Source organism: Lytechinus variegatus, chromosome 11 (assembly GCF_018143015.1).
Source record: "Lytechinus variegatus isolate NC3 chromosome 11, Lvar_3.0, whole genome shotgun sequence".
Taxonomy (NCBI): domain Eukaryota; kingdom Metazoa; phylum Echinodermata; class Echinoidea; order Temnopleuroida; family Toxopneustidae; genus Lytechinus; species Lytechinus variegatus.
This window is the reverse complement of record NC_054750.1, coordinates 17,391,560-17,414,894: the sequence shown is the minus strand read 5'-3', so window position 1 is coordinate 17,414,894 and position 23,335 is coordinate 17,391,560. Positions and strand designations below refer to the sequence as shown.

The 23,335-nt window shown below is 39.8% G+C and overlaps 1 protein-coding gene across 2 annotated transcripts in view; it reads right to left on the bottom strand.

The window, feature by feature from the left end:
* Window positions 1-23,335, bottom strand: part of LOC121423464 — a 73,987-nt gene that overhangs the window by 34,202 nt on the left and 16,450 nt on the right. For both annotated transcript variants that reach the window (XM_041618809.1, XM_041618810.1), the window contains exons 2-8: window positions 18,017-18,168; window positions 16,857-16,996; window positions 12,303-12,424; window positions 11,532-11,665; window positions 9,194-9,339; window positions 8,727-8,833; window positions 8,340-8,479 (exon numbers count right to left, since the gene is read on the bottom strand). In XM_041618809.1, the coding sequence (XP_041474743.1) occupies window positions 8,340-8,479; window positions 8,727-8,833; window positions 9,194-9,339; window positions 11,532-11,665; window positions 12,303-12,424; window positions 16,857-16,996; window positions 18,017-18,168 (941 nt within the window). The remainder of the gene's footprint in view (window positions 1-8,339; window positions 8,480-8,726; window positions 8,834-9,193; window positions 9,340-11,531; window positions 11,666-12,302; window positions 12,425-16,856; window positions 16,997-18,016; window positions 18,169-23,335) is intronic.

Below are 23,335 nucleotides of genomic sequence, written 5' to 3'. Positions count from 1 at the left end.
AGCGGGTCGTAGTGATTGTGGTTAGGTAGGCATAAGCATACATGCATCCACGGTTACATCATCCTCGGTCGTGCGGTGACCATGGCCACATGCATTGCATGGAGGGAGGATGAAAGCAGCATGCGAGGCGACTCGAGTGTGCCGAGTGAAAAAGCTTCTAAATAAGAAGACGGTTCGACAAATGGGCACGGTAAGACATCCACCGTAGACCACTCCACACAAGGAGGAAACGGCGGAGACGCCCGCAAGCTTGACCCACATAGAGGGCAGTCTATAAGATAGACTGTTAGAGCTCGACCGATGGTCTGAAGGCGTACTGTTTGGTGTAAACTCGCCGACCCGGTACGGTGGGTGTGCCCAGAAAGTAGGCATAGAATGCCGACAGAGAAGTCTGGGGCTTTAAACAAGCTTGAACGCACGTACATAGCCAATAATCTCATGAGATGTACGGCGGTTTCTTTCCTCCGAGATGATGCTTACCCGACCGGGAAGGACTCGGGGAACAGCTGTGAATGTCAACAGGAGGGATATCTAGCATATGAAAAGCTGATTCCCTCCAGGTATTTGGTGCGGGTGCTTTGGGCGGTGTCCGGCTGGACGACCGGTGATGGCAGCTCGGGCAGGGCTCGAACGAGCCGCCCGAATACGAGACAATAGGTTAACATAACCATAATGCACCGGGTGGTGAAGGCGTAGCGATTACTAAGCACAGGAGAACTTTAAATCGCCGTGACATTCAGATCCGATATACATACTCATAAGTTCGGAGAGCTATGAGGTAGTGAGACATACCGCTGAGCGGTGATGGTGCTCATATCGGAGTCGCCCTCTCTTCAGCGGCGATCGCTGGAGGACGGGTGTCTGTACTAGCCCTGACTCTGGCCTTGCAAGGGTAGGAGCTAAGTAAGACAGGGCACCCTTACTTTCGAATAGAAAGTGAGGTTCAGGCCAGAAACCGACGGTCCCGTCGCCTGGGCGGACGGACCGCGGACGTGATAGGTTACCCCCTCAAAGTAGCCAAACATTCTCACGAGAGAAGTGCGGCATGCGGTATGTAAGAGATTCTTACCTCCAATCTACGGGCCCGCTTAGGGGGTAGAATGGAGAGAGTTACCGCTGAAGGAGTCGTCGCCGTACGTGGGCTTGACGTAGAGGGCGAATTCGGGAGTACCTGCATAAAAAGGGGAATACCCATGCAGGTAACTCGCCGATGGCTCCCCGGAGTGCGGGTTGGCGAGAGAAGTCTCAATCCGCTCAATACCCGACGCCGGCAATAAGACCGCGGCGGTCTTATAATGACGGAGAACACGAGGATAAGAACCCGTAATGCTCGGGGACGCATAGATGCAGCCTGAACGGATGCAACGTCCAGCCGTCGGTCACCGAGAGCTTGCCGACATATTGATGCTTGAAAGCCGTATGTCGGAAGCACCTGCATAGAAACGGGGGTCACCGTGTAGGTGAACAGCGTTTCAATAAATGCCCGGTGTGAGAGGACAGGTGATTGCTTGAGCCGCACAGTGCTTAGCAAGGCGGCTGAAGCTGATATGAAGCGTGGGTGAATTACCCGCACTGCTCATGGGAGTATGTGCGACGCCTGACCCACAAATATCGGGAGTCTGGTGACATAATGGAGGGCGATGCCCGTATGTCGATAACACCTGTGTATTAGCGGGGATTTCCCTTGCAGGTGCGTGAGCCGGCGAATCATGAAATCGCCGGTGACTCTCCGAGGCGCAAGATGGCGAATGTCTGCTTAACCTGCCCGGTGCTCGACACGGCGGTTTTAGCTGACAGGGAGCATGAGGATAAAGATCCGTGATGCTCGAGGGCGTTCTGTTGTAACATGAAGTTACGACGCCTGGCCATCGGCACAAGAATCAGAAAGAAAGGTCTGCCCGCAAAGTGGGATTAGCGACCTAGACTTTCTTCTTGTTATTCGTCTTCTGTGCGGCCCCCGCCGGGGGGCAGAAGAGGGAACAATCATCGGGAGTCTGGCGACATAGTGGCGGGCGACGCCCGTATGTCGATAGCACCTGTGTATTAGCGGGGATTTCCCTTGCAGGTGCGTGGGCCGGCGAATCATATTGCCGGTGACTCTCCGAGGTGCGAGACGGCGATTGTCTGCTTGACCTGCCTGGTCATCGACACGGCGGTTTTAGCTGACAGAGAGCATTAGGATGAAGATCCGTGGTGCTCGAGGGCGTTCTGTTGTAACATGAAGTTACGACGCCTGGCCGTCGGCACAAGAATCAGAAGGGAAGGTCTGCCCGCACAGCGGGGTTAGCGACCTAGAATTTCTTCTTCTTCTTCCTCTTCTATGCGGCCCCCGCCGGGGGCAGAAGAGGGTATAATGATCGGGAGTCTGGAGACATAATCATAGGCGGATCCAGCTTTTGGCGAAAGGGGGGGCGCACTGCCGAGCGGCGCACATATTTTTGCACTTCACCGGCGCCATAAAAGAAAATGTTGAAAAAGAAAAAGGGGTAATGCCTGACCCTGTCAAAACACGCACACGCACGCACACACACACACACATGCATATATATATATATATATATATATATATATATATATATATATGACTCATATCATATAGATATACATGACTCATGAGATAGAAACACATATTTCACCGACAAATTAATGCGAGCGCGAAGCGCGAGCTGAAATTTTTAAAGTATACTGACCTGAAAACAGGAAAAAGGTGCCTGTTTAGGACTGTTTGTAGTAACTCATGAGGAGGATACATATCTCACTACACAGATAATGCGAGTGCCGAGGGCGAGCTGAAATTTACTTATATTCTGACCAGAAAGCTTGATATTCTAAGCATTCTTGGTACCAATGATTAAGATGGGTATCTAAAAGAAATGCGAGCGCGAAGCGCGAGCTTAAAATTTTGATATTTCGATCTGAAAACATTACAGTTTAATGTACGTTTTAATAAAGAACAAGATTATATCCAACAAAAGATTATTGCAAATCGAAGCGGGTGTTCTTTTGAGGTTCAGAACTAAAAACGGGACATTCTATTCACCTATTTAATCATGAAAAGTATGGGGTTTTGCTACAGAAATGATGCGAGCGCGAAGCGCGAGCTGAAATTTTTATGTTCCAATCTGATAATTTGAGCACGATTTTTAATAAAGAACGAGTTGTGTAGCTCAATCTCGTTTGCTGACTTCTGTGTAACATTACCATCTTATTGTTTTTGCACATGCGGAATTATTGGGGGAGGGCAAAACGATCATTCTTGACCGCGGCGCCGATCTAGATTTGGTTAGCAATAGGCCCTTCTTCATTATTCTACCGGCGCTTATTTATTGAAATCAGGCGACGCTGATCATTCTTGACCGGCGCCGATTTAAATTTAGGTGGCGCCGGTTAAGACAAAGGCAGCGCCGATTTGTCTTGACCGGCGCCGATTTAAACAAGTAGTACTGATTATTTTTACCGACGTTACGTAAGATTCAGGCAGCGGCAATCCATAATCGACTGGCGCCGATCTAGAACCAGGAGGCGCCGATTATTCTTGACTGGCGCCGATTTTTAACCAGGTGGTGCTGATTATTCTTGACCAGCCCCGATTTAGATATAGGTGGCGCTGATTATCCTTGATCGGCGCCGGTTAAGAACTCAGGCAGCGCCGATTTTTCTTTACCGGCGCCGATTTATTACCAGATGACGCCGATTGTTCTTGTCCAGCGTCGATTTAGATTTAGGTGGCGCTAATTATCCTTGATCGGCGCCGGTTAAGACTCTGGCAGTGCCGATTTTTCTTGACTGGCGCCGATTTATAACTAAATAGCGCTGATTATTCTTGTCCGGCGTCGATTTAGATTAAGGTGGCGCTGATTATTCTTGATTGGCGCCAGTTATATGCAGGCATGCAGCGCACTGCTACCGGCGAAGTTGTTGGGAAAAGGGTAGTTAAAAGAAAAAATAAGGAAGATGATATGATTACGCTTTGCTGGGGATAGTCTTTCCTTTACTGTTGCTAATGTTATATCAGTGTATAATTTTTTTTTAAGCAGCGCCTTTTCCCTCTCTTTCCTTTATTTTTAATTTTTCAAGCGGCGCCTTTTCTTTCTTTTACTTTTTTTTTATTTTCTTTATTTTGAGCGGCGCCTTTGGCGCCGCTCAAATATTAGGGGGGGCGCGCGCACCCTGCGCACCCCCCCTGGATCCGCCGATGATAATGGCGGGCGACGCCCGTATGTCGATAGCACCTGTGTATTAGCGGGAATTTCCCTTGCAGGTGCGTGAGCCGGCGAAACATGATATTGCCGGTGACTCTCCGAGGTGTGTTGGATGGCCGGTGTCTGCTTGATCCGCTCGGTTGGTAGTACCGTCGGCTGAAGCAGGCAAGCCTGGGGGTAAAAACCCGCAGTGCTGGAGGGCACTCTAGATTAGCTTGAGAAGCTGAGAGGCCTGGCCATCAAAAGAATCAGAGGACAGACCGCCCGACGGAGCGGGGCTTACGTCTGTGGTTCTCCTCTTCTTCTTTTCTTCTTCTTCGGTTGCTCCGGCGCCGGAGCGGAAGAAGGGACAAGAGGCTGGGCTGCGCCTGTCTTCCTCTCCTTAGCTCTCCCACAGGGAGAGCCAGCCGAGGACCAGACGCTGGACCAGAGGGTGGACCAAAGGCTGGACCAGAGACTGGACTGCGCCTGTCTTCCTCTCCTTAGCTCTCCCACGGGGAGAGCTAGCCGAGCGAGAGGAGGCGTCGGCCGAATCTGACGGCGTCAGATTGAATTGAGAGTCCGACACGGTCGGACTCAGGTGCCTCTTCCGACTAGGGGCTGGTAGCCCTTTGCCGACGCTCCCTAGAGGGGTCTTACACGGCATCGAGCCTAGTCTTTGCCGGGTGGAGAGACCCGTGCTCTCCCCCCGGACTTTAGGTGACCCGATGGCCGGTGGGTCTGACAGCCCTAGAGGAGTCGCCGTTTTCTGTACTAGTGCGACGCTCCCCAATAAGGTTCAGGTTCCGGGACGGAAGCCTTGGCCATCACCGTGCGGGCACGTGGTCGCAAATCCACGGTTCCACCCTTATTAAGCGGGGCACGTGAACGCACGTCCACGGTTCCACCCCTTTGAGAGCCCACGGGGCTCTGACTCTGTTCTCGCTATCTATACTACCTGTGGTGGGGGATAAGACCCCGGTGTCGGGCCCCGAAACAGCAGTCGCCTGAGGCTCTTCAGAAAGAGAGTCCGAAAGGCTCATTATTGCCGTAGGGTGATCTAGTAGTAAGATAAAAAAACAGAGAAGCAAAGGGGGTAGGGGGGGTAACAAACCCCAACCCAGAAGACAAGGACCTCAAAAAGCGGACTTTTGAGAGTCAAAAACGGATCTCACAAGGATGATACAAGGTAAAATCCCAGAACAAGGGAAACAGTAATAATTAAGAATTATTAAGAGACACTGTCCCTGAAGTCCGTTAGAAAAATTAATTATTTGATTATCACAACAAGAATCTGCTTCCGCCAAAATTCTGAAAAGAAGGAAGGGGGGAAGCATCTAAAAAGAAGAAAACACTAAGTTTTTTTTTTTTTTTTTTGTTTTGTTGTGTCCACCTGTTCAAAAGAAAAAAAATAATAATTTTTCTTGAGGTGAGGATCAGCTAAGGAAAAAAGGGGAGTAAGATTCCCTTTCTTTTTTTTTTTTTTTTTATAAACAAGAAGTTTAAGAAAAAAAAAATTATAAGTCCAGAGACCGGTAGCTGACTTGAAAAGGAAGGGGGAAAAACAAAGATAGCTTTCCCGAGAAGGAAGGCCGAGTCAACGGCGACGAACGCTGACAGGAGACGGCTTCCTAAAAAAAAATTCTAAGTATTCTTGTGAAGGAAAGAAAATAATTTTTTTTTTTTTTTTTAATTAATTGAATAATTAATCAATTAATAAACACAAGAACAAAGGATTGATTGAAACAAAAGAACAATCAACTAACTCGAAACAAGAAACAAAGAACTTGAATCGAGGCAAAGGAGCAAGTCAAGAATTAAAAGAATCAATCAATTAATTAATTAATCAATTAACCAATTAATTCAATTAATAAATACAAGAACAAAGGGTTGATTGAAACAAAAGAACAATCAACTAACTCGAAACAAGAGACAAAGAACTTGAAACGAGGCTGGAATACGACGCTCCTAACGTCCTACAGAACCTATCTGTGGAGAAATAAATCAATTAAATTCACGACGAGTCGTATAAACGAAGAAGTCAGTGAATAAAAAGAATTAAAAGAATTAAAAAGGAGCGAAGACAACGCCCGAGCAGGAAGGCGCGGAGCTATGGGGCGGAGAGGTGAAGACAACCCGCCTGTGAGAAACGTATCTTTAAAAAACACACTCACGAAGAGGGACAAGAAACGTTAAAATAATATCACGGAAGCTCTGCGCGACGTGATAATCCTATAACAATCTTAGATGAGAGAAAATAAGATTGAAATAAGGGAAGAATTGCACAATAAAGTATCCAAACGGAAAACAGAAATGCAATTTTGAGAGTGTACTTAGCTTGCGACTGCACTCGACCGCAGGCGAAAGTAAAAGAGGAAATGGACGCCAAATTGCGCGACGATCTTGGGATAGTGCGTTGGTAGGGAGATGCAGCGCGCGCGCAGGAAAAATTGTGTACTCTATATTCGGCACGCAGGTTCATCGTAATGAACTAGCAAATCAAATGGGTATATCCCAGTTATTGATGTAAATAACTGGAGCAGCCTTTGTTGACCTCTCTGAAGCTTATGACACGGTAAATCATCGGATACTTACGAGGAAGTTCCTTGAGATGACGAAGGAGCTTAAGCTGACACAGCTGATCCAGACCATGCAGAAAATTTGTCTCCCACAAGGAAGCGTCCTCGCCCCACTCCTCTTCAACATTTACACGAACGATCAACATTCAACAGTACCTAGAGCTACCTGTACGCTGATGACCTTTCCAATGCTTTGCAGAAGCAGTCTACTGAAGAGGTGGAAAAAGCACTCAGTGCTGCACTGGCAGGTCTGACCCCTAACTATGCAGCATCATCTCCGGGAAAATCCAGAGATAACCCAACTCAGTTCTTTCCATCTTAGGAACAAAGATGCAGACCGGAAACCGAGGGTCAGATGGTATGGAAAATCTACCTCGGCGTACCCCTTGACCGTTCCCTTACATACGGAGAACATATGTTGCCAAGGCAAATGTTAAAGTTGGAGCGATGAGCAGCATCCCGAAAAAGCTTGCCAACACGAATTGGGGAACAGATGCCAAAACCATCCGTACGACAGCTTTTCCTCTATGCACTCAACTGTTGAGTATGCAGCTAATGCCCGGTGTAGGTCATCCCATGCTGCAAAGATTGATAACTGGCTGCCTGCGACCAACAGGAGAAGATGATTTTAACCTAATGTGTGGCATTGCCCCTCTATACATCAGTAGAGAGGTTGCAGTACAGGTGGAAAAACTAAGCAAGAAGATAACCCTCTTCATCCACTCTACAACTATGACTCAAATAAAGACGTAATTTCCTTCACTCGACTAAAACCCTTCATGGCTCTGATCACAACCGAAAGGTCAACATATGGTCCAACCACCTCCAGTCTGTGACGCACAAGCTTTCCTATGGACCTAGCGAGTCACTACCCCCGGGTTCAAGTGAGGAATGGCCAACCTGGCTATGTCTTAATCGCCTAGCTACGGTCTGGAACAGAATGTTGGAGAAATGGAGCTACAACATATAGATGGGGATACTGCTTGCGAGTGTGGGGAGGATCAGACGATGCAACATCTTCTGGTCTGCCCCCTCCTACCAGACCCGTGCACTGCCGAAGATCTGGAGTACTTTAACCCCAAAGCCAGATCCTGTACCCTCCACTGGACAGGTCTTGTGTAGTGACCCGAGAAGGAAAAGAAGTTCGAAGATTTAGGCTACAGACTTCCTTCCGTGTTGTTATTCTGAATTTTTCTCAAACTTTCTGTTCAAAGAATTGAATACTAAACCTATACTATTATCAAGAGTACATAGGAAAGCTGTTCATCATTCATTGATATGCCACTTTGCTAAAAATTATCAGTATAACGATAATCGCATTGACCTTGATTACAGTAATTACAATGTACTACGACATTCCCAACATATATTCTAGATTTTCCACGGTCAATGCATTGATATGAACCCTATAAATGGACTAACTCCATCTGCAAATATTGTTCAGGGACCTTTAATTTGCTTCATCACCAGTGGTGTGTATATTGTCACCTCTCAAATTAAATTTATTCATTCTGCACCAAATCTGCGCTTTGAAATTAAATTTTGAAAATAGCATATATACACCCTGTCATGAACTTACACTGGTGGCGTTCACATATGAATGGTCTTGTAACAGAGCATGAGACATCGATCCATCCCAAATTACTTGACAAAGGATCCAGGGAGGCACAGTTTTCAAACATGTTGCCGTTTGGTTCGGGATATATCCATGAAGAATACCTGCGAATATTAAATGAAGACAGTTGGAAACCAAATAATTTTAGATTTAGTAAGACACTATATGGACAATCGCACCATAATTTATTTGGAACATTGCAATTATTTCCAGTTCTTATAATGTATCCATGCCTAAATAAATTACTAGGAGGAAATGCAAATGTAATTCGCTGTAGTATGAGACATTATTTGTTAAATGGTTAAAAAATAGTTATCACAGAAATGACAGAATAATAAATTTTGAACCTACTGTATAGGTGTGCCGTCGATCCATTTGTAAGTGCCTTCGACATCCTGATCAGTTAATCCAAAATACACTAAAGTATTCAATCCCGAAATACTTTCGTGAAGGAAGACCTGTTAGCAAGTAATAATGGTAAAATACATCAGTGATATTCATGAATCCCTTCATGTCGATCTTCTTACAAGGCTGAAATAGCACTTACCTCTCGCGAACTCATCACGTATTTTAATGTATGGCGATCAACATTATCATTAATATGATGGGAAATGTGCCTTATGTCAGTTAGTATGAAAGCGTTTTTAAAAGGTTAGTTGGTTTTGGAAGAATGGTAAATTACGAAAGTACAGTTGATAATCGGAATAAGACAGTCTAACTTTGGGTCACTTTTGTCATTGAAAGGTAGTAGTAGTCTTTTTATCGAGTGTTGCAGTTGGAGAAAATTGCAAGGGCAAAATTAATTTATCCGAGCTTACGTTCACGTCATGTGATTTGATGAGTGCTAAATCGGCTCCATGATACTGACAATATGTCCGTGCATTTGAAAAATCCCGAGATAGCCACGAAGGAGAGACAAAGTAATTTACACCTCCAAATGATGCTTCGTAGGTGCCATCAAGAGCTGTAATATAACCATCGAATGATACAAAAAATTCGTTTTATACTATAATGCATTATCTTTTCCCAAATGAGTCGTATGATAGATATTATTTTCGTTACATATATTCGCTACATATATTTTAGGAGTGGGTAGTGGGAGGGGGGGGGGTGGTGGGTGGCGTATCAATTGTTTATCACAAGGAACTTCAACAACGAAATTATAATGATGATAATAATGATAATGAAAATGATAATATTAAACAATATGATGATAAAAACAATTATTATGATATTAATTCACATGTAGCAACGAACCACTTCCAAGTATAAATCGGGGCTCTTATGACTTTCATTACCCCAAAATGTAAAGAAATCTTCATCACGGTATGGAAGGCTACTTTGAATTCCACCCCACATGTGGTCATTGAAAGAACTATGGAACTATGTTTCTCACTTATACAGTGCGTATCAAAAAAGTTTACACTTTGAAAAAGCTCTGGGAATTAAAAAATATACAACACGTGGGTAATTTTTTCACATATAATCTTGGGTTAGGGTCTCATCTATCCAATGAACGTAAAAGTTTTGACAGAATGTTACAATTGAGTGAGCACCGTCCATTTTTGTAAAGCTCGCAGAAATCTGTTTGCGCAGAAATGCTCGTTTTCACGCAGTGTCAAGGGGAAATGGTGAAATCAAACTTACCCTGCAATACATTTTTCTTACATTTCCCTTGCACTTTTAGTCAATTAAGATAAAACAGATACATTCAGGCATTTTTAATCAAATTTGCCACCCAAATTGAAATTTCAACTCTTAGTAAGCACAGCTTTTACCCTTTTTGTACCAGCTGGATCTGAGGACATAACTGAATCTGAACAAAAGTTTACATCAGACATCTCCAGCACTTTTTCACTAAGTTTTTATTATTCAAAGTGGGTTGACATTTAATTTTTCATTTAATACTTGTTTCTCTACACTTTTCCCAAGCTTGACAATGATTAACAAAATGAAAATCAAGCCTAATTCATTTTATGTAAATCACAGCTCAGTGTAAATCAAATATCGTCTTGATGGCTTTGGTGTGTGGGGGAGTGGGACGGGGCGCAATGCACTCTTCGAAGTGTATTAGGCAAGGAAACAAGTTAAAAGAGGTCAAAGATATCTTCAAATCAATTTTACTTGCTAAATTCTACGTGTTCTTCATGATAAAGGTTTACTTTTATTCGCATAGCTATTTCAAAGTTCTGCGCAAATCATTTTTCACTAACTTTTCAAAAGTAAGTGGTGCTCACTCAAGCGGAAATATTTTTCGATAGTTATATTGTCATTTGCTTAAATGGTTCTGTACCAGTGTTAAAATGTGGAAAAATCGTCAGGATATTACAAATGTACAATTTTACGGGATTTTTTCAAAGTGTAAACTTTATAGTAAAGACCTATACATGTGAACTGTGACATCAGAATTGATAAATCAACATTGACTGATATCATCCCCACTCAAATATTAAGCACATCTCCTCAGACGTTTTTTTTTTCAGTTATATCCCGAAAAAGATGCATTTTAATTAATATGCATAGTGGGCCTTTAGATAATTGAGACCTTTGACAAGACATCGCAAAGCAACATTTAGAGATAGGATAAGCAAGGTTTCAAGACAGACGCTACGGAGGCGGATACTCTCGCATAACCTACAAACTCTTTCAAGGGAACGCCACATGAAGATGGCGACCATGAAATGTATCCGTTAACTATAGCTCCTTATGCATGCTGTATGGCCTAAGATTGAGTTTGATCCTTCGTACGTTTCTTGAGTTATTAGGGAAATTTCACTCAGCGATGTATCGACACTTCAATGAAAATGCCTGGAAGGTTTTTGTCGAAAATTGTAGTAGCGTAACAACAGCTTTGTCCTAAGTTTAAGAGCTGACAAAAGATCGTCCAGAATCAAAGGATAAATGCTGTTCTGATTCACAGACTTCCAAATTATTTCTTTGTTATTCCGGGCATTTGGCAATACGTTACTGCTTTTGAATCCTCTGAGCGTTGTTGAGCGAAAACTCTCTCTTGAAAGAGCGAAAAAATGACAGACAGATGACCTGAACTCCTTCGTTGGTTGGAGGCATAAGAATTAGCAAATGAAGAAAAAAATTATTTTAATGACGGCATGTGAGAACGGAACAACCGTGGTTGTTGCACTATAAATGCCATACCGTGTCTGCGCCCACAAATGTAGGGAAAGGGGGATCCTTGCAACTGGTCGTACCATGAAGGCCCTTCACGTAAACCAAGACATCCCCAGGAGTTTTCTTCATTCGGTTCCGTCTCAGTAAACCAATCAGTATATCTTTGGAGGAAAATGAGAACATTCATTATCTCATCATGAATTATATTTAAAGGAGCCTTTATAATGAAGGTTAAACTCAACTTTAAACACGAGAATAATGTCGGTGATACAAGCTTAAAAATCATAGGGTATAAACGGAGGAATCACTCTCTCTTAAGGGCATTTGGAGGATATTTGTACTGTTAGGTCCTGATAAAAAAAATTTCTATCCCCATGTGATATAATGTTATGATTAAATCCTGAAAATGGATATGAAAATAAAAGTGGCGTGCATTGAAAATTTTTCCTAAAAGAGGTAAAAAAAAGAAGCCGAAACTAAAAAAAGGTAACCTACCTTCCACCAGCTATGCTAGCGCCTGAAAATAGTTTTAAAAATATAAAAGTATACTAATGACCGGAAGATTATGATTATCCTAACATTGTAATATTTATTTTTACCTGCAGATGAACTAAAAAGCGTTTTTTTTTTGGTTTAAATCCCAATTATTGTTAAAGTATTGTTACATCTTAGTCATGATTTATTTTTTCATGTAATTACACCTTGCCTTAGATATGTCAATAAAATCCGCCATAAGAGGCTTAAGCACCCCTCCCCCAAAAAAGAAAAGAATCATGTCTGTTGAGCAAATGAACATACCCAGGAGAAGTACCATCTAACCAGGTAAAATCCCCCAATCCATCTCTCTCAAGCCCAATCCAGTAGCAGAAATATTGACTAGTTGACGTTAACGAGGGAACAATAAGGTCTTTGAGAAATGCCTGTGTGCAGCATGGAAATAAAACGTCGATTGAAAATTAATTGGAAGAAATATGAAATGATTTAACATCAATAATATTTTTAAGAATATATGTTAGAGTTATCATCATGGTTCCCTATACACGGTCAAACGGTTAAACGGAAATAGTCAAAATGTCACTCATCTTCACACGCACGCACACACGCAGAGTGCCGAGAGATCAAAGGTCAAGTCCACCAAAGTCAGCTGACTTGAATAGAGAAAAATCAAACTAGCATAATGCTAAAAATTTCATCAAAATCGGATGCAAAATAAGAAAGTTATGACATTTTAAAGCTTCGCTTATAGTTCACAAAACCGTGATATGCACAACTAGGTGACTCAGTCAAAAATGTCCATCACCCACTATTTCTTCTATTTTATTGTTTGTATTATACAATTATTGTAATATTATATTTCATTTTCATAGATTTGACAATAAGGACAAACTTGACTGAACCATATAGCATGTATAGTATTAAACAATGATAATTACACATGTTCAGGGAGGAATTATTTGTTGTTTCCCTTGACAATGAAGAGAAAAATTAGAATATTTCATATTTCTCTTTATTAATGCCTCAGTTGCTGTATTTATTATCTGATTTCTGTATTAAAATTCCAAGCAAATGTTCTAAAGATCTAAATACTTTATTTTACAGATTTATTTGGAATGGAGGCAAGGACAGAGTAAAGAGGAAATATTTTTGTAATGACTTTTCTGCCTGTGGGCTCAAGATGGTTGATCCCCATACATTTTCATTGGCTCAGAAAATGATTTGGGTAAAATTTTTGTTAGATGGTGATTACAATAGTGGATGTAAATTAATGAAAGTTTCCCTTTTAGACAAATTTAATGCAATGAGGGACATTTTGTGGAAGGCCCATGCACCTTAACAAATTTTGAATAATCTAAATTGTTCCCTACTTGCAGACTCAATCCGGACCTGGTACTTGTTTAGAGATAAAACTTCCAGAAAAGAGTTTGGTTATGATTTTTTGTACTTGGGTTATTCGCATTGTATTTGGTTTAATAGAAATGTCAGATTCAAATCTAAACAATTTTCTTTCATGAAAATTGGTTTAATAAGGGCATATAGTTTTTATAAGTGATCACTTTAATCCACCCCATGCAGGTTACAAATTATTTGAGGAATTATTTCTCGACTTTGAAATTTCAGCAAAAGATAGAAGAAAAAAAAATTTTTTATTACAAAATATTATTATTATTATTATTATTATTACTTATTATTTGTACTGCGCTTTTCCCATTAGGCCCAAAGCGCTTACAATGAATTGGTAAGATTCCCGGTCCATGGTTAGATTGGCATAATAATCCAGATTTAGATATCCATTCCGAAGTTGAAGATAAATTATTAGAGAAAAGGAAAGTTAGCAGTTATGCATACTCGATATTTTTCGATCGATGTCTCCCAGATAATTGTATTTCCTTTTGGGAAGAGTCGTGCCCTTGTTATATATAAGAATAATTGTAAAAGAATTTTAAAAGCAATTACATTCATCTATTAGTATTTCCCTTTAAGGATAGCCAAGAACTGTAAAGAACATTCTATAATGTCTTTTTATTATGCAGGCCTTGCCTATTTAAAGGCCAAGGAGTTTTCAGTTGAATAGGGAAAAGCCAAACAATAGAATTGTATTGGTAGTGGAAATGAATAGGCTTAGCTATTTTATTGACACTGTTGATTTTGTTACATATAAGAATAATCTTAAAAGAATTTTAAAAGCAATTACATTCATCTCTTAGTTATTTCCCTTTAAGGATAGCCAAGATTTGTAAAGAACGTTCCAGAATGTCTTTTATTATGCAGGCCTTGCCTATTTAAAGGCCAAGGAGTTTTTATTGTTGAATAGGGAAAAGCCAAACAATAGAATTGTATTGGTAGTGGAAATGAATAGGCTTAGGTATTTTGTTTACACATGTTGATTTCAATGAGGTCATTCAAGAATGTTTTAGAAATGAAGAAGGCTCCTGAAAGAGGAAGAATATTCTTTTGGAAGACAATGCTAGAACTTTCCATTATAGTGAATTCTAGAAGGATAGCTGTAATGAGTATATAAAGCTGGCAATTTCTTCTAGATCATTATCACATCATATGAGAGCAGGAGATCACATTACATCATATGAGATCACCACATCATATGAGATCACTTCACCAGATCAGATCAGAGCAGTTTATTTCCACCTGGAATATCTATATTGTGTGGAATTATTTGCCCACCATCAATGAACTGTTTGCAGTTATTTTGAGAGAGGAATTTTCAGTTCTCATCGAGATCATCAACATCATCAACCTGTTCAATGAACACGCTTCAACCCATGGATTGCTGAAATTGACTGTTAATCATCATCAACATCGTCTTCACGGACATTTCAACTCGTTACAGTGACTCTTATTATTCATCGTACTTCAACATCAGTTTCATCATCGCCATCATTAATAAGGAATCTTCCCAGCCTACCTGGAATCTATATCGGACTATCATAACAGTGAACTATAACCCTGGATTGTACATCAGACACTTCAAGAGATTAATGTAAGATTATTTGGTTTTATTTTGTTTAAGTACATGATTTATTTCCTGTAATAAAAAAAGGGAAATTTAAATAAAATCTTCTTTGTTATTTGTTGCAGTATCGTAACACCCTCCTAACAACAAAGTAGACTGGGAGAAAATACATTTGCTGAATTTTAAGAGTACTATTGATAGCCGCCTCAGATCATTTTATTTCAAGGTTTTTCATAAGACAATCGCCCTAAATGCATTTTTATTCAAAATCAAGAGAAAAGATTCCCCAAGCTGGTCATTCTGTAAAAGAGACCCTGAAAAAATTAAACATATATTTTGTGATTGTCCGGTGGTTAACATTGTATGGGACGATCTTTTATCTATAATAAACCAAAAACAACATTCGAATATTATCCTTTCCCCCTTTGTAAAGATTTTTGGTATTCAAAGTGATAATTTTCTAACATTCATTTTCCTTTCTTTCAAATATTATGTTCACTTTTGTAAATTTAATAACAAAACCCAAAATATTGTGGAATTCAAAGCTCGTATCAAAGGTATTAAGGATATTGAATATGTTTTGGCGAAGAAAAATGGTAAATTACCTGTACATTTTAAAAAGTGGAGATTTGATATCTAATTTGTTTTATGTACTTGTCTTGACAAGTATATACATACATGTATGTAAGTGCTGCTCTTTTTAACCATGTAAATAGCTTGTTGATTTGTTTGATTTGTACTGTGATTTAATTTGTTGATCAATAAAGATTGAAAGAAAAAAAGAATATTTCATATAATGAAATACAAAATGGAATACATAATAGTTAGTGGATGATGTTATTAGTCTCTCGTTTGCATACTCACCAGGATGTGCATACAACTGTTTTGTGTAATTAAGCGAAACTTTAAAATGTCATAAATTTCTTATTTTACATCCGATTTTTATGAAATTTTCAGTGTTATGCTTGTTGGATTTTTCCTTTTTTATTCAAACCAACTTTTTGTTGGGGTGGACTTGTCCTTTAAGTTTTGTTTCCATATACAGTATATACATGTATGCCGTTGAGGCCAAAAGTTTAGATACATCCAGGAAATTGAAAGAAAAATTAACACTTGCCAAACATCATAAAATTTACTGTATTTTATAAAATGTTTGTGCCATACAAATTTGATATCAAACATGCCCCTTCATCGCATTGCTTTGTCACCAGGAGTTGAAAAACATTAAGGTGTAATTTTTTCTCCAAAAATCTTCATATTTTAGACAAATTAAATATAGAAACTTGATAAAAACATTTTATATCTGTGCTCGTTACTTCTCAATACAAACATTTAAGATTACATTTTTTTGTTCAGTGGTGACATATAATAGAAAATATAATGTAGATCATAGATTTGACATTCATGTATTCCAATGAAACATTGTTTAAAAATATAATATCAAAAGGACTGAATACATTTGGCAAAAAAAAAACCTTCCCAAAAAGTTCCACAATAAATCCCAACGGCATCCCAATCAGATGAAAGAGCATGATACACTCTTTCATTTGATCCCAAATTGGTCACGGTGATATTTAGATTTCTGAAGATATAGTAAATTTTACGATTTTTGGCAAGTGAAGAAATTTCACTGAATTCCATGAGTGTACATATATGCAAACTATTGGCCTCAATTGTATATATATCTGAGTAACTCTTCAAAATTGGTCAATAAGTAGATCAGGCAAATAACTTTGCTTTGATCCCTGACATATTTAATTATTTTCGGAAAAAATTCAAACTATAAGGTTAGTCGCGAAGGGGGGGGGGGTCCATCAGATAGTTCATGGTCCGGTTTTTTTTTTAAGTTTGCTGTTTGGTCTGATTCCTAATAAGTTACTTACATTGACTTCTTCAGTTTTAATGATAGCTAAATCACCACCATATTGTTGACATGTAGACCTGGCGTCACCTAGACCTTGATAGGGTGCCAACTTTATGAGATACTGAGATTCACCAAACTCATGCCATCTACAGCCATCGTCTGGTTGACCAATAAAAATGATAAAGCATTTCGTTTTTTTAAATCGAATAAAACCATAGTAAAACAAAAATTACATTATTTACCGCATACCCCAATGTGTCAGAAAGTCGTCAAGCAAGAGTGTGTATATTATATAATGTACCCAATCACACTCTCAACAAGGTTAACCCAATATTGGGTAAAATGGGAATATGCATGTTGGGTAAAAAGACATTTTGTAAAAAAAATATTTTGTAAATTTGTCGCGTTGAATTTACCCTTCAAACATGCATGTTCCCTTGACTACCCAATATTGGATTAATTTTTACTCTGTGGTTTTAGAGTGCATGTCCAATAGTATGACAAAATAAATGAGGCTAAGAGTTAAAATAAACTGCTCCAAAATAGAAATAGAAGATCGAGATAGAACTAGAAAGGGGAACTCTGTCACCCCAAAATGATAAAAAATTAATATGGAAAAAATACAAATAGGACATGAAATCACATTTATGTTTCAAACTCTATCCAAAAACCTGGGGTCCCCGTTCTTTCTGAAGTGTTGCACTGAATTATTTTGCCCAGATTTTAATAAAATTCGTACGCGCGCGTGCTGCCGAATTTTATGAACGTTTATTTCTTTTATCATGGCCGTAGAAAGCTGAAGAAGACATCAAATTACCGAAAATGTGATAAAATTGGAAAAGTGTTTGATGGCATGGCCTGATCATGACGTAATGGCGGATCTTAGTATTCAGATATTAACGTTTTATATGTAATTACAGACTACACATATTTACAAATGAACTGTGAGTTTTTGAGATATTGCGCCCACACGGAAACTGTGGGAAAATCAGATAACATAAAAATAAGAAGAAAAATCTGTCAAAATTGAGAGGCGATCTGTCAGACTTAGGAAAGACCTAATGATTATAGTACTGTCATTACTATACTACTAATAAAAGTTATCATGGTGGTACCATAATGATGGGAGTAAATATCAATTGTCAAAACGGTAAAAAGGAAAAGATTTAGATTACCAACCTAGTGGTATTTGGCAGATATGTCGTCTTGGTGATGTACATGTTCTTCGATTCCAAAGTCCATGTATAGAATCAGACTGGGTGCTCCCAGACCTCATCACAGCACAGTGTGGTGGTGACCAGTCGTATAGAGATGTATCCCAGTTTGAATACCTTCGAAAGAAATAAAGCAGCTATTAAGCACATCAATAAATCGGTTCCTCAAAATTATGAAGGCAACATTTTAACACCATGAATTTAATTATATTCATTTCTCTTAATATCCAAGAAAACATATGACATTACGAATTGTTCGTTTTCAAAAACTTTGACATCATGGGCCCGTTGCAGAAAGAGTTGCAATCAATCGCATCTCTAAATATCATGCGTAACTTAATTTTCAACCAACCAACAGCGCGCATTTGGGACTTGCGATTTATTTTTTGAATTGCGTTTAAACGCATCTGTTTCTGCAACGGACCCCTGGCCTTTAGAAGAAAGAGTTAACGTAACTCAAAGATAAAACGAATGTCCTAAATCTATGCTTAATAAATAAGCCGGGTAAATAAGATAAGATGCGATAGGTGGTTATTATCTCTGCAGTAATAACAGCTCTCGAGAGCATTGGACGAAAATTAGGGAAGCAATTCGTATTGAAAGATATCCCCATAATTTCCGTTAGTATAACTTTGAAAAAATGCATAGTCCGTCTTTACTCAAAGACCAAATCACCTTCACTACATAATCGGTTTATTGCCATTTCGTCCACTGCCATTTTGTCCACTACCCACATGGTCTAATATCATTTCGTCTACCATCAGTTGGTCCACTATCCACATGGTCCAATTACCATTTCGTCCAATCACCATTTCGTCTAATAGCCATTTCGTCTATTATCATTTGGTCTAATAGCCATTTGGTCTAATGGTATTTTTTTGCCAATTGGTCCAATAGCCACTTTGTCCACTATCATTACGTCTATTCCCATTTGGTCTAATAGCCAAATGGTCTAAAGGCAAATGGTCTAATAACCAATTGGTCTACTTTCATTTCGTCCATGTTCCATTTGGTCTAACTGCATTTGGTCTACTATCACTTGGTCTAAACTCATTTCGGCTAAAATCATTTGGTCTAATTGCCATTTGGTCTAATAGCCAATATGTCCAATTGCCATTTTGGCTAATCACCATTTCGTCTAATATTCATTTCGTCTAATACGCATACTGGTCTACTATGCTGCACTAGCGCCCTCTACGACCCGAGTCGACTCTATTCGCGATTGTGGGCCTAATTAATTACCAATTCTCTTCAACTTCTTGATTTATTTTATCACTGTTGACTAGTGTTGTTCGTCATTGATTACTTTGCATTATGGAAGTGTTTTCCACCCAAAGGGGGAAGCAATGTGTGTCTTATCGAGGTTATACATACACGATACGGGCGAGGAAAAACGGAATGGTATACTGGCGATGGCGAAAGGGGGCGCCAAAAAGGGGAAGGAAAGAGAGGAAAAGAAAAGGGAGAGAAAAAAAAAGAGGGAAAGAAGAAGAGAAAGAGAAAAAATGGGGAAGAAAGAGAGAAAGAAAAAAAGGAAGAGGGAAGAGGGAGAAAGAAAAGGAAAAAAGGAAAGGGAAACATCTCATGCTTCGCGCTCGCATTAATAATTTATTGAGATATGTATCCTGTACATAATAACAAAAGAAAAATGATTAAAATCTCCCATTTTTGAGATCTGAAAATAGGGAAACAGCTTCAGCTCTTGCTGCGCGCTCACATTTTTATTTATGATACATCCATCTCTTCTTGAATTCCTTCAAACAATCCTTAATCTGTTACTTCTTTATGTCAATTAACCAACATTTTCGGCAATAATTGCAGTAATTGTTCATTTTAAGATAATTATGTATCCTGTATTACAGGAGTGTTCAAAGTGTCCTGAAATATCAATTTTTTTTAACTCGCCGTGCACATGTTTGTATATTCATTTCTAAACTGGATATATAGTGACGTGGATTGTCAATGTCTAATTCCTTCCTTCAGCTTTTTCTCGTCTCATTCCCCCTTTTCTTTTCCCTCCTTCCCTTTTTCTCTTTTTTTCTCCCCCACCCTTTTCTCTTTTTTGGGGCCGTCAATAAGGAGGGGCGGACGCTTTGCCCTCCTCGAAATGCCTATGTATCCACTTTATGAATGCTTACAAACAGTCCTTAAAACGTCATTTTTCATGTCAGAATATCACAAATTTCGACCCGCGCTCGCATTGTTTATTTAGATGTGTATTATGTACAAATTTACAAAAAGTGATTAAAGTGCCCCGTTTTGAGGTCTGAATATAAGAAAATTTCAGCACGCACTGTATGTTGCATTTACAAAAGTAAAATATGTATCTTCAAGAATTCCTAAACGCAGTCCTTAAAACGCCCCTGTTTCATGTCAGTATATGGAAAATTCTCAGCTCGCGCTGCGCGCTTGCAATCCTCGCATTAGAATCTAGAGAAATGTTCAGGATTTAAAACAGTGTCAAGACTTACGATTTTATGTGTAAAATAATAGTGGGCCTACATGAAATAAAATGTTTATAAAAAAAGATCAGCTCGCGCAAGCAAAAAAAAAAAAAAAAAAAACACGGAAAAAACCCTCTTCGATCCGCAGACAGGGGAATATATAAATGAATGAACATTTTTTGAGCAACAGCCCCCCCCGCCCCCATTAGCAAAAGCTAGATCCGCAAAAGGGATGTGTTATAATTATACCCGGCAGGCCTATATACTCGCGACCAAAAATCTACTCTAGTGATTTCAATACCCCCCCCCCTTCCTGTAAACTCCTGGATCCGCGCCTACGTAGTAGTAATTTTTTTAATTATGTATATTATTTCTATTATGATTATCTTTATTATTATCATTTTTGTTAATATTAGTAATATGATCATCATAATTATTATTATTAGTAGTATTATTGTGAATTTTATTATTATTATTATTATTATTTATTAGTATCATTATGATGATTATCATTCTTATTATTACATGAAATTAATTGCTACAGCATGAGTATATCACAAACATTATACTCATCGTTATTGTCAATACTACTAGGCCTACATTTATTTTAGGCGCAGGCGGGCTTCTAGCGACGGGAAACGAACAAAAAGGGAGAGGATAGTACAGGGAAAGAAGAAAGGACAGATCGGGAAGAGCTCTTTTTGGGGGGGGTGGGGGGTATATTGATCAATAATATTTCTTTAAAAGGCTATATTGTCTTTCATCTGTTTATCGTATTTTGATATCGGAATACAATATTCTCCTTTCTTTTTTTAAATAAAAATTGAGCGACAAATTAAATTAAAAGGACCCTTTTCCATTTTCCCCATCTTAGTTCCCCCTTTTATATGTGTGTGTGTGCGTGTGTGTGTGCGTTTTAGGGGGGGGGGGGGGTGGGGGTGCCTGAATTGCTGTACCCACTGAATCGACCCTTGCGATAGTAGTTATCATCATAGTTTTTAGGGTTTTTTAAAACTAATATCAATAATTTCAAGGTATTAAAGTCATTTCGCTCCCCTCCTCGGATAACGCAAATTATTTGTATTAGACGAAATGGCTATTGGACCGAATGGCTATTAGACTAAATGGCTATTAGACGAAATGGCAATTGGACGAGTTGATAAGTAGACGATGTGGATATTGGACCAACTGAAATTAGCCGACATGGCTATTGGACCAAATGAACGGTGGACGAACTGGTTAATGGACGATTTGGCATTAGACCAAATGGATTTAGACGAAATGGTTGGTAGACGAAATGGTTGTAGACGAATTGGCTATAGACTAACTGGCTATTAGACTAAATGGCTATTAGACGAAATGGTGATTGGACGAAATGGGTGGTAGACGAAATGTTGATGGACGAAATGGCATTAGACGAAATGAATGTAGACCATGTGGTGAGTGGACGGGATGGCAGTAGACGAATTGGCAATTTACCACATAATCATCCAATATATTCAAAGTCCACTTTGATTCAAAGTTCGGTTACCAAAAATAATGATAATAATAGTAACATTTATATAGCGCTTACAATTCTTTATTTCTAAGCGCTTTACATTGCAATTATTATTACCCCGTTCATCGGATCCTGACATGCCCGCACATAATGTATGCACTTTCACCGAATTTATGTTCGACCTAGGCTCGCCGAACCTATGTTCTTCGTAGGGGCGCCGAATTATTGTTCGACATAGGGACCCCGAATTAATGTTTTATTTAGGGGTGCGGAAGTGATCCTCGACATAGGGGAGGGGGTGAATTAAAGTTCGACATAGTGGCGCCAAAAAGATCTTCACCCTAGGGGGCGTCGAATTGATGTTCTCCCAAGGGGAGAAGAATTGGAGTTCGATATAGGGGGCACCAAGTATGTTTGCCCAAGGGGGCGCCGATTTCATGTTCGGCATGGGGGCGCCGAATTGAAGTTTGACATAGGGGCGCCTAAAGGGACGCGGAATTTATATTCTACTTAGAGGCACCGAATTTGGGTATGATATAGGGGGCGCCGAATTGATTTTCGACATGGGGGCGAATTGAAGTTCGACAGAGAGCGTCGAAATGATCTTCAACCTATGGCCTAGGGGGCACCGAATTGCAGTTTGATATAGGGGGCACCAAATGTATGTACCGGGCATGGTGGCTCAGTGGTAGAGCGTCCGCCTCATGAACTGGAGGTCGTGGGTTCGATCCTCAGCCGATCATACCAAAGACTTATAAAACTTGGACCTTCTGCCTTCTTGCTAGGCGCTCAGCATTTTGATTGGAGAAGGGTAATATTAACATATTGTGTTATGCAGGGCCCGCTGGTAGAGCAGTTTCATAACTGAATTGATGTTCGACATGGGGGAGGGGGCGTCAAATTGATGATCTACCCAGGGGCGCCGCATTGGAGTTTGATATAGGGGGCACTAAATATTTGTTCGACCGAGGGGGCGCCGCACAGTGGGTCGGGGCGAAACAAAAGTGCGCCAAATGTCATTTTGGGCAATTTCAGATTTTTAATTTTTTGTTATGCCCAGCTGAAAGACAACACTTAGAAGAATACTTTAGCGAAATATTTTATTCCGGAATTGCATAAATGCTGTTAATTTCCTACCTCAAATTTTGCGAAATGTCGCGTAAATGACAACCGAGTTGAAAAACAGGCCATTTCACATGAAGTTTTCAATGTAGGAATCTGAAATGGTTCCCACATAATCCTGATATATTATTTTTTGTGTGAAAGGGTTCAAAGTAGATAAAAGACATCTTTCAGGAGGTTTATAGAATGATTATTCCTCGAAATAGGCTGAAAATCCATG